At 39.5% G+C, this 16,808-nt stretch overlaps 1 protein-coding gene and 1 pseudogene across 2 annotated transcripts in view; one reads left to right on the forward strand and one right to left on the reverse strand.

Moving 5' to 3' along the window:
• SEC24A (SEC24 homolog A, COPII coat complex component) overlaps positions 1–4,517 on the forward strand; it is a 63,319-nt gene extending 58,802 nt beyond the window's left edge. The window contains exons 22-23 of the mRNA XM_081090972.1: positions 2,089–2,192; positions 2,817–4,517. Of these exons, the coding sequence (XP_080947098.1) occupies positions 2,089–2,192; positions 2,817–2,931 (219 nt within the window). The 3' untranslated portion in view covers positions 2,932–4,517. The remainder of the gene's footprint in view (positions 1–2,088; positions 2,193–2,816) is intronic.
• Positions 4,518–7,904: 3,387 nt separating this feature from the next.
• Positions 7,905–9,322, reverse strand: LOC308520282 (protein NDRG3-like; annotated as a pseudogene). Its single transcript has 2 exons — positions 8,650–9,322; positions 7,905–8,407 (listed from the first exon to the last, which is right to left on the reverse strand). The product of its transcript is annotated as a protein NDRG3-like (transcript).
• Between the last annotated feature and the right edge of the window lie 7,486 nt (positions 9,323–16,808).

Raw genomic sequence — 16,808 nt, forward strand, 5'->3', positions numbered from 1 at the left:
ATCCGCTGCTTCCTGCACGCCCCCCACTGGAGATTGAGCCCACAACCTGGCATGTGCCCTTGACTGGAATCAAACCCGGGACCCCGCAGTCCGCAGGCTGATGCTCTATCCACTGAGCCAAACCGGCTAGGGCTGACTTATCTTTTTTAAAGAATTTTTCTATTTCTCAATTACAGCTGACATACAATATTACATTAATTTCAGGTGTACAGCATAGTGATTAGACGCTTACATAACTTACAAATTGATCACCCTGATGGCTTATCTATTCTTGTCTGTCTGAGAGTATACTATTTTTTCAGAAAGTAATGAACTTAGTTGATGGCACAGAAACAACAAAAAAGTGTTATGGGCACATAATTTCATTGTTCTTTGGCAGGATTCTTTTAATTGCTGCTTTGGAGTAAGAACTAAGCTAATTGCCATGTAAGCAAATGACTTGTGATCAGTGTCTGTTGGATTACTATTGGTTATTAAAGAGAGTAATAATGGACTGTCTCTAGCTCTGTGACCTTGGACAAGTAACTAACAGCCTCATTTGTTGCTCATGGAAGTGTAATTGAGATGATTCATGAGAAAGCATTTGTTAAACTGTATTGCATTTGGATAGTTTTATATTGAAAAGAGATAATTAGCCCTGGCCGGTTTTGCTCAGTGGATAGAGCAGCCTGTGGACTAAAGGGTCCCAGGTTCGATTCCAGTCAAGGGCATGTACTTTGGTTGCGGGCACATTCCCAATAGGGGTGTGCAGGAGGCAGCTGATGGATGTTTCTCTCTCATCGATGTTTCTAACTCTCTATCCCTCTCCCTTCCTCTCTGTAAAAAATCAATAAAATATATTTTTTTAAAAAGAAAAGAAAGAATTATAACATGGTCTTATTTAATGTCATATTTTTTGGTCCCTATCATTTTGTCAGCAACTTTGGAAGATGTGCTTTATGTCAGCATTTTTTCATATGTATGGTTTAACTCCATTCACAGAAGTTAGTAGGAGATTCTTGTATTTAAAAACATGTGAGGATTATAGCTAGGATTAGCACTAGCTTTCAGACTTTGAGTAAAACTACTGGTCTGAATGATTAGATATTTTAATGAGGAGATAAGAAATTGTTGCATCTGTGACAAATGCCTAATGAATCAATTCATTCTAAATGTCATAATAAAATGAAGAGAAGAGTTAGGGTGTTCTTCTACATAAGGGCTAAGCAAAGTATGCCTAAGGGGGTCTGCCACCAATAAAGTATTATTGGAACATAGCTATGTCCATTCACTATGTATTGTCTATGGCAACTTTAATGGAACAATGGCAGAGTTGAATAGTTGCAATAGAGACTAAATGACCTGCAAACCTAAAGTATGTACTGTCTGGCTCTTCAAGAAGTTTGCCCACCCCTTACAAGGAAATTGTGGTATGCAGAATCTCAGGCCCCTCCCCAGACCTCCTAAATCAATATCTGCAGTTCAGCAAGACCACCAGGTGATTCATATACAGCCGTCCCCCATTTACCTATGGTTTTGCTCTCTGCAATTTCAGTTAGCCACTGTCAAAAACGGTCTGAAAATATTAAATAGAAAGTTCCAGAAATACACAATTTACAAGTTTTAAATTGTGTGTTGTTCTGAGTTGCGTGATGAAATCCCACACCATCCCTCTCTGTTGCCAGGGATGTGAATCATCCTTTTTCCAGTGTAACCACACTATACACCACCTGCCCATTAGTAATTTGGCAACTGTATCAATTATCAGATTAACTGTCCAGGTTTCAGAGTGCTTGTGTTCAAGTAGCTCATTATTTTACTTAGTAATGACCCCAAAATGCAAGGGCAGTGATGCTGGAAATTGGATATGCCAAAGATAGCCGTAAAGTGCTTACTTTAAGTGAAAAGGTATGTATGTATGTATGTATGTATAGGAAAAACATAGGGTTCAGTACTATCCATGATTTCAGGCATCAACTAGAGGTCTTGGAATGTATCTTCCATGGGTGAGGGGGGCACTACTGTACATGATAAAGTTTGAGAATCACTTTAGATGATACATTAGATATGATTAGAGTATGTGGGATAATGTTGGCCTTTGTTTAACAGACAGACCTTCCGGACCTTGATACCCCAGAATCTGCCAGAACAATAGCTTTCATATCTTGGCTTAGAGAACAAAGACCATTTTTCCCAATACTTTATATAATAAGGTAAGTTGAATCTTTCATTTGCTAATATGAACCAGTTTATTTGGCCTTGCAAAGTACTTGTTTTGACATATATATATCCTATTCCTTAAGCAAACCATTTAGAAGAATCTATCTATCCTATATAATAAAACCCTAATATGCAAATCGACTGAATGGCGGAACGACCAGCCAGAAGCCAGGCTCATGGCTGGCGAATGCAGTGGCTGTACGGGGAGCCTCTCCTGCCTCCACGGTAGCACTAAGGACCCGTTGAGGGATGTCCGCCTGCTGGCTTAGGCCCACTCCGCGGGGATCAGGCTCCCTCCTGTCTGGATCGGGCCTGCGGGGACCAGGCTCCCTCCTGTCTGGATTGGGCCTGCAAGGATTGGGGCGAAACTGGCTATCCAACATCCCCTGAGGGGGTCCCGGATTGTGAGAGGGCCCAGGCCAGGCTGACGGACTCCACTAGTGCATGAATCCATGGGCTGGGCCTCTAGAATAAAAAAAAAGAGTTTCAAACATTACTAAATGATGCTTTGTTAGTTATTAATAAAATGTATGTCAAAAGCTTTGTGACAAATCCAGTGTTTATTTTACTATTACATTTTATCTAATGTATATAAATATTTTTCTTTTATTCCTAAGGGATGAGAGTCCAATGAAAGCAAATTTCCTTCAAAACATGGTAGAAGACAGAACAGAATCTGCATTTTCATATTATGAATTCCTCTTGCATATACAACAGCAAGTGAATAAATGAACCAATGAAGATATTTGACTCAGTTATTTCTAAGGAAAGTCACAATAATGCAGAACACCTGAGAATGTGTAATACCTTCCTTTCTATTAGGTTTGTGGACTGATGTGATGATTATATGTTCTCACTGTGATTTCAACAAACTATAGCAAATAAAGGACCACAGCAGAGAATCAAACATGCAACTCTGAAATACTGTATTTTTCAAATCAAAATATATCTGCATATGATTAGACACCTTTTTTCTTTGCTGCCAATTATGTTTGAGTTGTTATGGATTGAAATAAGATGAGACAATATTGCAGAGGCAAAGTAAATTTTGTAAAATAAAGACTTCTGTGTTCCAAATATATATTTCTCTTTTTTTTTTTTTTCCTGAATTTTTGGCTGCTACATTTAAAACCTCACAAGACTAAGTGTTGCAGGGAAATTATAAATCCGTTGATAATGATCTTCCTTAAATTAAAAAAAAATTTTTCATAAGTAAATAGTATATAGAAAGACTAGAATCCATTCCCCCATACCTATTTTTTAACTAAACTAAAACTAGAGTAAACTAACTCTGGTCTAGTTTAAGAAGAAGAAATAACTGTCACGCTTTAAAATCTGTCAGTATTCTCTATACTTGAACAAAATCACCTTGATTTTAAATGAAAACTAAGTCATTTTCTGATTGACTGCAAAAGACTTGGACACACTATCTTCTGCAGTGAAAAGAATCTGAGCTGTCGTCATTAAATACGTGGGGACTGGCAATGATAGTAGGGAGATGATCCTTTGAGTGGGTTTTGTTTGTCTGCTCTGTGAAATGTAATAAAGGTGTTATAATTGGTGAAATGAATATGAATGAAATCAAAGTATTCTTAAATGCTGTCTCAAATGCATCAGGATCATTTTTCTAAGGAGTTTAATAATTAAATTGAAAGCCGCTCATAAGATGTTTATTCTTGGATAGTAAACCTTATTAAAGCATGAATGCTGCTGTTTGATTTGATGGATATTAAGATTACACATATCCAGTATATTGAAGTTTAAGAGAAACTTGATTTCTGAACATGCTCAAGAGACTGTTTTTTTGATTCAGCCAGATAAATACTATAGTCAAAACCATTAAGTGAATTTTGTTTACAAATAGGTAAATTATACATTTGTATATTTAAAGTGCTGTGATAGAATATCTTAAAAGAGTTTGGCCCAGTTTTCCCAATTCATCTTGTCTTGTATGAACTTCTTAAAGACGTTCATGTGTAATACTTGATGAAAAGATTTTTGTTTCTTTGTTTTAATGGGTTAGAAAAATGTGTTTACAATCTTGGTCTCATATGATCACCAATACAATAATAACTATCAGGTTTACAGCAATATGAGCTGACTTTAACTGAGTTGTTTTGTGATAGGGAAGAAGCAAGTCCCACTAGAGTATACACTACTGTTTATCAGCCGGACAAGAATAATTGTTTGTGTTCTATAAAGATATCATCTCCCTTAAGCAGTGTTATAGTTTATTTTCAGTATGCAAGTGGTACATTGAACTGGAAATATTCTTGAAAGCTGCTTCATTTATTAGGAAGCAATTTTCAAAGTGTAGCAAATTAAAATAAATTTATATTTTCCCTCTTTTAAAGAAACTGAGTCATTATTATGCACTGATGTTTCTTAACTAAAATTCTCTTCTTAATGTGAATTTTAAATGTTGATATTTGTAAGTCCTTTCTTAATTATTGTAAAGAATCTTACAGAGGGAAAAGTTTGTGCTCCTAGGGACAATAATCTTTCTTGTGCCTCACTTTATCCCTAAGTGGGTATGGCTGTTGTTACTACTACATGCTTTGTTAGTATATTTCACAAATTTGCTTTTCAAAATTTACTTTAAAAACTTATTTTAGATATTGTGTAACATGTGCAATCTAGAATAATTTTATAATAGTCAAGTCATAAAAAACGTAACTTTAGTTAGGATTCACATTATTTGTTCTCTGGAAAATGAGGCAATGATTGAACCTTTTGGAGATATTGATAATTAAGAATTATTTTTTGCAATATTGAACATGGTGGGGGTGTTTTTTTGTTTTTTTTTTTGTTTTGCAGTAGGGCACTTATCTCATCTTGTATTTTTTATGTAAAGCAACTAATATTTACACTATGCCATATTTTTTTTATCGTAGTTGTAAATTATGAAAGATCCTTGAATTTTCTACAGATCTACAACTACTAAAGTGACAAAGGGCAATCTTGGTATTTAAATCTGAGCATGGCAATTATACCATAAAAAAGTACTCTATTTTTCTAATTTCTAGGATTTTTAAAATAACATTTCTGTAAGTCTGACATTAATATTCACTCAAGCTGTACCATTTATTTTAGTTTGCATATATTTCATTGTTTTAATTTAATGTATTGTCTAATAGACTGTTTTATAATAATTAGAATAAAAGATTTATTCTAATCAAAGATGCAAAACAGCTATTATCTAGGGGACCACCAAATGTGATTTCAAGATTTTGTTAACTATTACAAATATAATCCTTATATAGAAATTTTAATTTTGTAAAGTAGTGTATAATATTGTAACATTAAATTCTTGTTCTCAAATTCAAATATGTGTTATCTTCAACGTGCTGTGTTAAATCTTGTTTCTCTAAAATGTTAGAGACAAGATTTGTCTTCCTTTTTACAGTTTGTAATTTTCACTGTTTTATTCCTGTAAAAAAAAAAGTCATTTGTAACCCATGCAATTGTTTGAACTGTGCTAATTTAATCAATTTGGCTATTCAATAAAGTTAATTGAAAGAGCTTACATATAGTGACTAGTTATTTAAAGTAATTTGAATAATTTGTCTGTCACTGAGTAGTGCTATGTTGTGCATCAAAGTTAGTGGAAAACTATTGCTGAAGATGTTTTAAATCTAAGTCACTGTCTGGGAGGTTATAAACCAAATTCTTGATGCTCCTCAAGGTAGCTAATTGAAAGGTTTTTTTTCCTATTCTAAATACTACTCCATTTGACTTCTGGATCATGTTGTTACTAATAAGCTGCTTACTGCCAAATGTTGTTTGAGGATAATGTTAGCTTTTAATACTTTTCTTTTATTCTTTTTTTTTTTTTTTTAACAAGAGACATATACAGCTTTATTTAATAATCTGTAAAAAGACGTCCTCCAGCAGAGTGGCGCATTCCCTATCTTGGCAGAAAGCGAATACTGCGACAAGAAAGCCTCTTCCTAAGATTTGGAATTGTGTCGCCCTGTGTTTTCATCTCGATGCTCTCAATAGCTGGGCCCTGACTGTGTGGCAGCTGGTTTCACCCTCCACCCAGCGACACTCATACAGTAGTAGACTGAACACAGTGTTACCTGGACAGGCTGCCCTTACAGACTGACCCCTTCCCTCCTACAAAAGAGAGTTCACAGAATTAAGAATCTTCCTGAGAAAGGAGTCCTATCTCAACTTCACTTAGCTTCCATTAAATTTGCTGCAAAAAAAGGCTATACTTATTAAATAGGATATTATGTTAATGCCAGTTCCTCTTCCCACTGCCATTTCCTCACCACCTACATAATTTTCAGGCCATACCTCTCCCTTTTGGGAGGATGGAGAGTGTTTCGCCATCTCTCCATCACAGGCTGGAGGCATTGCTTGCAGATGTCTGGTAGTAGTATCAGACAGTTTTGCTCCAGCAGAATGAATGCCTGGCATTTTGTTTCCAACCTTCCTGTTTAATAGAGTCCAATAATTTAGCCATGCCCACTCCTTGGGAACTACTCCATGTTGCACCAGAACCTCATTATTCATGGGCTTCTAACAGTACATATCCCCCCCTTTATTTATAGAATAGTGTATGAAAATTCACGTGGACAGGAGAAGGTCGCTGGGCACCCTGCCTGCTTCTCTGTGTAATAGGCTCCCTTCTACTGGTCATAATCAGTCAAGAGTCCAAACAGTGATTATGATCTTCCACATTCCTCAGAGCTGCTCTCTTCAGAAGTCACCTTGCAAATCTTGTTGACCAATTTGGAACCAAAAGAGAATGTAGTAACCTACCCCATCTAGAAAGCTGTTCTGTATATTTCCCCTAAAAACACCACTGAAAATGCAAAAAAAAAAAAACTGTAATAATCTGAACAATAAAGATTTAATTTAAAAAAAGATTATAAGAACAATATATTCCGAAAAGAAAATGCAAAAAAAAGGTCCCTTTTTTGTTTGTTTTCTTGTTTTGCAGAAGCTCTACAAGAAAGCATGTCTAAAACCACAAATCGCCGAAACCGGTTTGGCTCAGTGGATAGAGCGTCAGCCTGCGGACTGAAGGGTCCCAGGTTCGATTCTGGTCAAGGGCATGTACCTGGGTTGCGGGCACATCCCCAGTGGGAGATGTTCAGGAGGCAGCTGATCGATGTTTCTCTCCCATCGATGTTTCCAACTCTCTATCTCTCTCCCTTCCTCTCTGTAAAAAATCAATAAAATATATTTTAAAAAAAATAAAAAAAATAAATCCACAATCTATGCACACACAAACACAGACACATGTGCTCACACACATATGTCAGGATACAAGTATCTTATCAGATATGTAGTTGAGAAAGCATGGAGAAAAGCTGGCAAGAGAAGATATGGAGATTTGATCAGTTAAAGATGTTGGAATGTTACAGTAATGGCATGGAAGTGGTTTCTGGTACATACAAAAAGGGGCGTGGGCAGGCAGAGAATGATAAATCCAGGATACCAGAGAGAAAGAGTCAATGGCCATGCAGGAGTAAAGATAGATGCCGGTTTGCTGGAAATGTTATATTGTGGAGTGGTCATTTGAGGAGGATGGACTTGCATGGTCCAGGGAAGGAGCATCTGCTTAGCAGGACACCTCCATGGTCTGGTTTCTGTCCAGAACAGAGGTCCTCAAACTTTTTAAACAGGGGGCCAGTTCACTGTCCCTCAGACATTCCACACATGCGCACTGCGGGCCCGGGAGGAGTCGGCTGCTAAGCAGGACAGGCAGCGGCGGCCAAAACACCCGGCCGGATAAATGTTTTCGGCGGGCCGCATGTGGCCCACGGGCCGTAGTTTGAGGACCCCTGGTCCAGAACATCAGGGGACTCAGAGGATTCTTGAGTTCCATCTGACTGATTGCTGGTGACAGACTAGCTTAAGGCACTTTCTCCAGAGCCGATACTACTTGAGGTTGAGTGGGTTCGTGATCAGACGAGCCAGGTCATGCTGGCAGATGGTATGCAAAAAGTACTTGAAGGCCTCAGTGAGCTTCCCGGGCTGAACTACTTGGGGCAGTCCACCACAGTCTGCCATCTTTAGCAAAGTTGTATTTATAGGATTCAGGCGAGAATTGCATTCAACCACAGCCTCAAGTGCGGGTGAACTGTCCCCTACCACCAATAAAGTGGAACACTTTAAAGTCTTTGATTTGTTATCATTTTGGCCCAGCATGGGTCTTTCAATCTCCAGGTCTCTGCATCCGTTATAAGAACACAGGAAGATGCCCGGCCGGTGTGTCTCAGTGGTTGAGCATCGACCTATGAACCAGGAGGTCACAGGTTCGATTCCTGGTCAGGGCACATGCCCGGGTTGCAGGCTCAATCCCCAGTAACGGGGCATGCAGGAGGCAACCAATCCATGGTTCTCTCTTATCATGGATATTTCTATCTCTCCCTCTCCCTTCCTCTCTGAAATCAATAAAAAGATATTAAAAAAAAAAAAAGAAAGAACGAACACAGGAAGAGCTGTAGGTTTTCTTGGTTGATATCTTGGGCAATATGGAGTCTGTAGGTTTGAATCAGGTCCAGGTTGGCCTGCAACTCTTCCTGCCCAAAGTGATGAGCCAAAATAATGTCCACAACATTGGTTGTCAAGCCTGAGATTTTGGAAGCTGCCCAGTCAATCCAGCCTTTAGCACAAGGGTCAACGTTAATGAGCACAAGGCCTTCCACAAACTCTGGATAATTGAGTGTAAATTTGCTGAGGATGTAAGCTCCAGCTCCAACTCCAATCCCAATGATGCTCTTCACACTTGAGTAAGAACAGGAGGAAGCATTTCAGCGAGCTCATCCACTGTGGGGTACTGGTACCCTGTTGGGAAAGAGGGTGCACCTTCCTGTTGGCCTGGGGCATCCACATGACAGACAGCAAAGTGCTGAGTGATCTCTTGCATATCTTCAAAGTTAAAGAACGCATTGAAGCAGGATTTATGATTGAGGCCAATGTCATGATATGTCAGGATAACTGGTCTGTTTCCCTTCGGTAGGCCACTTACAGTGACGTGGACCATGCCATGAGGAGTTTCTATATCATGTTCCTGACAGTCAAAGTCCTGGAAGTTTCGTGTACCATTCTTATCATTTAGAAGTGGTTTGATGTCTGTGAGTTGAACATCCTGAAGTTCATCCATGAGGAAGATGAAAGTAGAGGATTCTCAGAAATAAACCAGTAACTCTTTCGACACAAAGGTTTACAAGATGGGACATCTTCAAGTAAACAGGATAGTACCAGAGTTAAAAGACTCGACAGCCTCAAAAATTGTAGCCCTGGCTGGTGTTGCTCAGTTGGTTGAGCATCGTCCCATGCATCAAAAGGTTGCTGGTTCGATTCCTGGTCAGGGCACAGAGTTTCTGGCTTGATCCTTGGTTGGGGGCGTACAGGAGGCAGTCTATAGATGGTCAGCTCTCACATTGATGTTTCTCTTCCTCCCTCTTCCTCTCTCTCTTTCTGAGGCGCGGGTCCCCACCATCAGTGCAGCAGTGGCAGTAGCAAGGAGCGGGGGATTATTCTGAATCTATAGTTTCACCACTCTGAGTTTCCTCAGCTACATTTTTTAAATTGAGTATAATTGACAGATAAAGTACTTAAAATTATCCTCACTTTTGTTAGAATTTGGGTTTGTAGGCTCATTTGAATGGAGGGTTTTTATTTTTGCTTTAGCTCATCTCACTCTTCCCATGCTTTTCCTCTTCCTGTTTTTTTCATTTTACTTACATTTCATGGCTCCTTTCCCCAAACCAGGGCTCATGTTGGTGTTTTAGAGCTCCTGTTCACAGTAATTTGGGAATATCAGCATTCCAGTCACCAACAGTGTGAAGTCTAATTGTTTAACCCCCTTTTTAAAAATATATTTTATTGATTTTTTACAGAGTGGAAGGGAGAGGGATAGAGTTAGAAACATCGATGAGAGAGAAACATCGATCAGCTGCCTCCTGCACACTCCCTACGGGGTATGTGCCCGCAACCAAGGTACATGCCCTTGACCGGGATTGAACCTGGGACCCTTGAGTCCGCAGGCCGATACTCTATCCACTGAGCCAAACCGGTTAGGCCATTAACCCCTTTTAAAAAATACATATTTTTTATTTATTTCAGAGAGGAAAGGAGAGAGATAGAAACATCAATGATGAGAGAGAATCATTGATTGGCTGCCTCCTGCATGCCCCTTACTGCACACCCCTTACTGGTGAGGGGGGGGGTCGAGCCCGCAACCCAGGCGTGTACCCCCCCCCCCCCCCGCCAGAATTGAACCTGGGACCCTTCAGTTCGCAGGCTGATGCTCTATCCACTGAGTCAAACCGGCCAGGGCTGTTTGCCCTTTCTTTGACCTCCCTACTTACAAAGTTAAATCCAAGGCTACGTGAGTTAATAGCAGATGATTTTTGAGCATTTTCAGAGGAGGGCAGACTTTAAGCAGTGAGTTTGACCTCTTCGCCCTGTGTTTTATGTGGAGCACTTTCAGTGCCTCCTGCCCATAGAGCGTGCTACCAGTGCCTGCTTCTGGACTTGCAGCCCAACAGGCACTTTACTTCAGCTCTGCAATGCTTTGTTTCCTTTACTTTGATCTGCTGAGATATTTCTCTTGTTTTTGAGTATAGCTATTTATTTTTCTTCTTTATATTTTTAACTTTTATTGTTATTGCTGTGTGGAGTAGAGAGGAGTCCAAACATAAATTTACTGCCTAAATTTAATCCCAGAAAATGAATTCTGGTTTTACCATTTGTGACTCAATCTGTTGAGCTTTGTATCTACAGTTTATATTATAATGCCTACCTAAACAATATTAGGATCAAATGAAAAATCATTGAAAATGTCAAGTTTTGACACTGAATCTAAAAGAAAAATTTCTGCAACTATTGAGGGAAGTTTAGTGCTCTCAGATTTGGGGCAAAGTGGCAAATTTTAAAAAAGGATGGGCTTGCCCTTGTAAAGTCTATAATGAGGGAGATACAAATTAGTACAAGAATTGTAAATATTCATATCTTTTATGAAAAAAATCATACATACCACTGAGAAGAACTAGTAATACTAGTAATTTAATAATCTATGGAAACCTCACAGGGAAATGGATTCCCAGAAATAAGTAATCACGTAATATGAAACCCTGACACTTTTAATGTTTACTTGACTAAATAAGCCATTATACACCAACACAGCTATTTAAAGAACCAAATTTTTCATTTGGCTTCTATGGGCTCTCTAAAATGGAAAAAAAAAATTTTTTTTTCAAATGAAAATATTTTGGTTATCCTGGAACTGTTATTTGGTCTTGACTCATCAGGATTGTACTTCAAGTTTTGCACACTTGTTACTACTTAATTATTTCAATTTTAGAATTTTAAAAAAATATTTATTTATTTCAGAAAGGAAGGGGGAAGGAGAGAGAGATAGAAACATGAATGATAAGAGAGAATCATTGACAGGCTGCCTCCCGCACGTCCCCCACCGGGTATCGAGCCCGCAACCCAGGCATGTATCCTTGGCTGGAATCGAACCTGGGACCCCTCAGTCCACAGACCGACGCTCTATCCACTGAGCCAAGCCGGCTTGGGCTAGAATTTTTTGAAAGACACAGTCTATGCCTCAGAGATGTAGGCCTGTACAGATATTCATGGGAACCTCTGACAATGCTTTAAAATTATTTTTAAAAGTCTTTTCTATTGATTTTAGAGAGTGGAAGGGAGAGGAAGAGAGAAAAACCAATCCTACACACATCCCAATCAGGGATCGAGCCCACAACCCAGGCATGGACCTGATGACTGGAATCAAACTGGTGACCTTTTGGTGCATGGGAGGATGCTCAACCAACTGAGCCACACAGGCCAGTGATAATACTTTAGAATTATTAAGTAGGACAGGTTAATAGCTTTCATGCAATCAAGGCAGAAAGTTATGTTTATACTTGAGCTCCGACATGGTTGACTCCAAAAGTTTTGTTTTTTTACACTTTTTTCTCAAACTCCTTTTTTTTTTTATCTGGGACAGTGTCAGATGACTACAGTTAAATATAGTATTTTATTACCTCTTAATGTTAGGGGCAGAAATACAATTTTGAGGACCAGCTATAATTATCCTATATAATAAAACCCTAATATGCAAATTGACCAAATGGTGGAATGACCAGTCACTATGATGCACACTGACCACCAGGGGGTAGACGCTCAATGCAGGAACTGCCCCTTGGTGGTCAGTGCACTCCACTCAGACAGAAGCCAGGTTCACATCTGGCGAGTACAGCAGCGATGGCGGGAGCCTCTGCTGCCTCCGCTGCAAGTGAGCAGTAAGGAGCAATGGGTCCTGGACTGCAAGGGGATGTCTGACTCTGAGGGGTCCCAGACTGTGAGAGGGTGCAGGCCGGGCTCAGGGACCCCCCCTGAGTGCACAAATTTCGTGCACTAGGCCTCTAGTCCAGTGGTCGGCAAACTCATTAGTCAACAGAGCCAAATATCAACAGTACAACGATTGAAATTTCTTTTGAGAGCCAAATTTTTTAAACTGAAACTATATAGGTAGGTACATTGTTATTAACTTAATTAGGGTACTCCTAAGGCTTAGGAAGAGCCACACTCAAGGGGCCAAAGAGCCACATGTGGCTCATGAGCCACAGTTTGCCAACCATGGCTCTAGTCCTATATAATAAAAGGCTAATATGCAAATTGACCAAACAGCTGAACGACCAGTTGCTAGGATGTGTACTGACCACTAGGGGGCAGATCTCAACGCAAGAGCTGCCCCCTGGTGGTCAGTTCGCTCCCACATGGGGAGCTCCGCTCAGTCAGAAGCCCTGAGCTGGGCTCACAGCTGGTGAGTGCAATGGTGGTGGCGGGAACCTCTCCGGCCTCCACATTAGCACTAAGGAGGTCCGACTGACGGCTCCCGGACTGCAAGAGGGCACAGGCCGGGCTGAGGGACCCTCCCACCCCACTGAGTGCACAAATTTTGTGCACCGGGTCTCTAGTAAGAAATATTAATCATGCTCTGTTAACTGTGATTGTTTTGTTCTGATTAAAGGAAGTACATCAGCCGAAACCGGTTTGGCTCAATGGATAGAGCATCGGCCTGCGGACTGAGAGGTCCCAGGTTCGATTCCGGCCAAGGGCATGTACCTGGGTTGCGGGCACATCCCCGGTGGGGGATGTGCAGGAGGCGGCTGGTCGATGTTTCTCTCTCATCGATGTTTCTAACTCTCTATCTCTCTCCCTTCCTCTCTGTAAAAAATCAATAAAATATATTTAAAAAAATAAATAAAATATATATATATTTTTTAAAAAAAAAAGGAAGTACATTCCAACTTGGCTGTGAGTTGCACGTGACCTGGGAGCTCACCTGGAAATTCGGCCCATCCTCTACATCCAGGAGCTGCCTATTATCATGGAAAGATTAACAACCTTGTAGCAGAAACCAGAGATGTCAGGCCTTTCCAAATCCCTAGCCTTTTGCATACCCCCAGCCTTTTATATACCCCCAGCCTGCATTGCCTGTAAACTGCCCATTTTGCTTTCCCATTCTTATCTCTTTGCCTGCTTCCCTATGTAATTTTTGTCTTCCCATCCAATATAAGCAGCTGGCTTATGGTGGGGGGCAGAGCAGATTTTGTAGATGACCTCATGCTCTCCCATACTGCCAGCATTATTGGAATACACGCTCATATATGATTCAACCCTGTCTCTGCTTAATTGGCTCAAGTAGTGACAGGCGAGTCCAGACTCATTGATTGTGCAGTTTCACTAAGAGGGATGGATTTTTTGGTGATTGTGCAGCTGGCTTCATTGCAGGGGGGCCCACTAGGCTGCTTCAACCTCTGAGGCCTCTTTATTCATTTACTCATCCACATGGTCATTGCTGAGGTCCAGGGCTCTATTTGTAGGCCTTACGCACTTTGTTTTCGTGGCCTCCTTCCTCCATAAAAGTGTATTCAAAATTATATATTATGACTGTTGGAATAAGGACTATAATCCAGACTGGATCCATTATTACATATTAACTACTATTACATATTTTTCCTGACTTTTAAAGAAATTCCAATGTTCTTGCCCTGGCCGGTTTGCCTCAGTGGATGGAGCGTAGGTCTGCAGACTGAAAGGCCCAGGGTTGGATTGGGGTCGCAGGCTCGATACCCAGTGAGGGGCGTGCAGGAGGCAGCCAGTTAGTGATGCTCTCTCATCATTGATGTTTCTGTCTCTCCCTCTTCCTTCCTCTCTGAAATCAATAAAAATATTAAGAAAAAACCCCACACTTTCTTGGGCCCCTAAAACTATTGTGGCCCCTCAACACTGCATAAATTCGCCCTGCTGAGCGCTCACACTGTTCTAGGAGTTTGCAGTGGTTCTCAACCTTGGCTGCACATTAGAATCACCTGGGAATCTTTTTAAAATCCTGATTTCTGGGCCTCATCCTCCAGAAATTCTGTTTCTTTGTTATGTGATGGGGCCACAACATTCGTAACAAAGAAACAGAATTTCCGGAGGATGAGGCCCAGAAATCAGGATTTTAAAAAGATTCCCAGGTGCCCTGACTGGTTTGGCTCAGTGGATAGAGCGACGGCCTGTGGGCTGAAAGGTCCCAGTTTCGACTCCAGCCAAGGGCATGTGCCTTGGTTGCGGGCACATCCCCAGTAGGGGGTGTGCAGGAGGCAGCTGATTGATGTTTCTCATCGATGTTTCTAGCTCTCTATCCCTCTCCCTTTCTCTCTGTAAAAAACCAATAAAATATGTTTTTTTTTAAAAAGATTCCCAGGTGATTCTAATGTGCAGCCAAGGTTGAGAACCACTGAGTTAGAGCCTTGAACAAAACACAGGACTTGTCTTCACGGAGAAAAAGACAATAAAATAAGTACATAAATTTAGTTTGCAAGTCGGTCCTAAGTGTTAAGGAGAAAAAGGCAGATAAGGAGAATAGTACTAGATTTATGGGATGATCATTTCACATATTATATAAATGCCTAATAACTATGTACACCTGAAGCATATATAATATTGTTTTTTCCATTGTAATTAAAAAGTTTTTTGTGTGTGTGTGTTTTTTTTTGTTTTTTTTTTTATATAGGCCATTCATTTATTTAATCCTCACCAGAGGATATGTTTTTCTTGATTTTAGAGAGAGAGGAAGAAAGAGAAACATTGATTGGTTGCCTCCTCTACTCATCAAACTGGGATCAAACTGGGAACCTAGGTATGTATCCTGACTGGGATTGATCCTGCAGCCTTCTGGAATATTGAACAATGCTCCAATCAACTGAGCCAGTTGGCCAGTTGGCCAATATTCTTATCTTTTTGTTGCTACTGTAAGTAAGGTTTTCCTTCCATTATATTTTCTAATGGGTAATTATTTTTGTATAAAAGCTGTTTATTTTTGCATGTTGATTTTATATCCTGCTACCTTGATGGATACTTTTGAGTTAGCTTTATCATTGACTAGAGGCCTGATGCATGAAATTCGTGCAAGGGGCTTGGCCCTTGGGCCTTGGCTGCTGCCTCGGCTCTCACAGCCTCTGCTTCATCCAGAAGGTCATCAGGACAGTCATTCTACTGTTCGGCTGTCCAGTCTAATTAGCATATTATGCTTTTATTATTATACATTACCTGGGACTTTCCAGGTACTATCAGATCACCTGAAAATAGAACAGTTCTATTTTTTCTTTTACTTTTACAATTCCAATATGACTGTTTTCTATTGTCCAATAGCATTGGTTAATACTTCTAGAACAATGTAATAGTGGACAAGATAGTGGACATTCTTGCCCAAGTTGTTGACCTTAGTGAGACCTTATTTTTAGTGTTTTCCACAAAGTGAAAGGCTAGCTTTTGGAATATTGTACACATATACACTCAGGTTGAGAATACTATTGAGAGATTTCTTAAGATATTTATCTTCCATGTGAGTGCACTAAATAGACTTCCTAATATTGAACTATTCTTGCATCTCTGATAGCTCCATGTAGGCATGGGCATTATTTCTTCATGTGGTATTTGAGTCTAATTACTAATAGTATATTAGGATATTTGCATGTATATTTTTCTTTTTGTTGTTTTTTAAAAATCAAGTTTTAGGGTAAAAAAGTTATACTTACAACATAAAAAGAATTTAGTTCTCATTTTCTATGTTCTAAACCACCCTATGTAACTTTGGGAGACCATCTGGTCTCAAAGGTTTGGTAAAATTCTCATGAAAATTTCTGGGCCTGGTTTTGTTTTGGATTTTTTTGTTGGATAGTTTTTGATAACTTTTTTTATTCATGTTGTTTTGTTTAAGCTTTATATTTCTATTTCCACAGAGGTTGATTCTAATAATCATATATCTTCCTAAGAAATTTTATCACCTAGGTTTGCACAGAACTTCTTATTTTATATTTTTTTCCTCTGCATTATTAGTCATTCTTTCTTGTCATTTTCTCGTTTGTTTTCTTCTTTTATTTACCTTAAATAAATTAGCTAGTGGTTAATTTTTCAAAGAACCAGATTTTTAAAATTTGCTATTTTTCTATTTACCTCACTTCCTGCTTTTTATCTTTGTATCTTTCCTTATACTCTTCTTTGGTTTATTTTGCTATTATTTTTTTAGTTGTCTGGTCTAGTAATTTAATTCACTTATGTTCTTTCATTTTTATCGATATAGA

This window comes from Myotis nattereri (assembly GCF_964212035.1).
Source record: "Myotis nattereri genome assembly, chromosome: 5".
Lineage (NCBI taxonomy): Eukaryota > Metazoa > Chordata > Mammalia > Chiroptera > Vespertilionidae > Myotis > Myotis nattereri.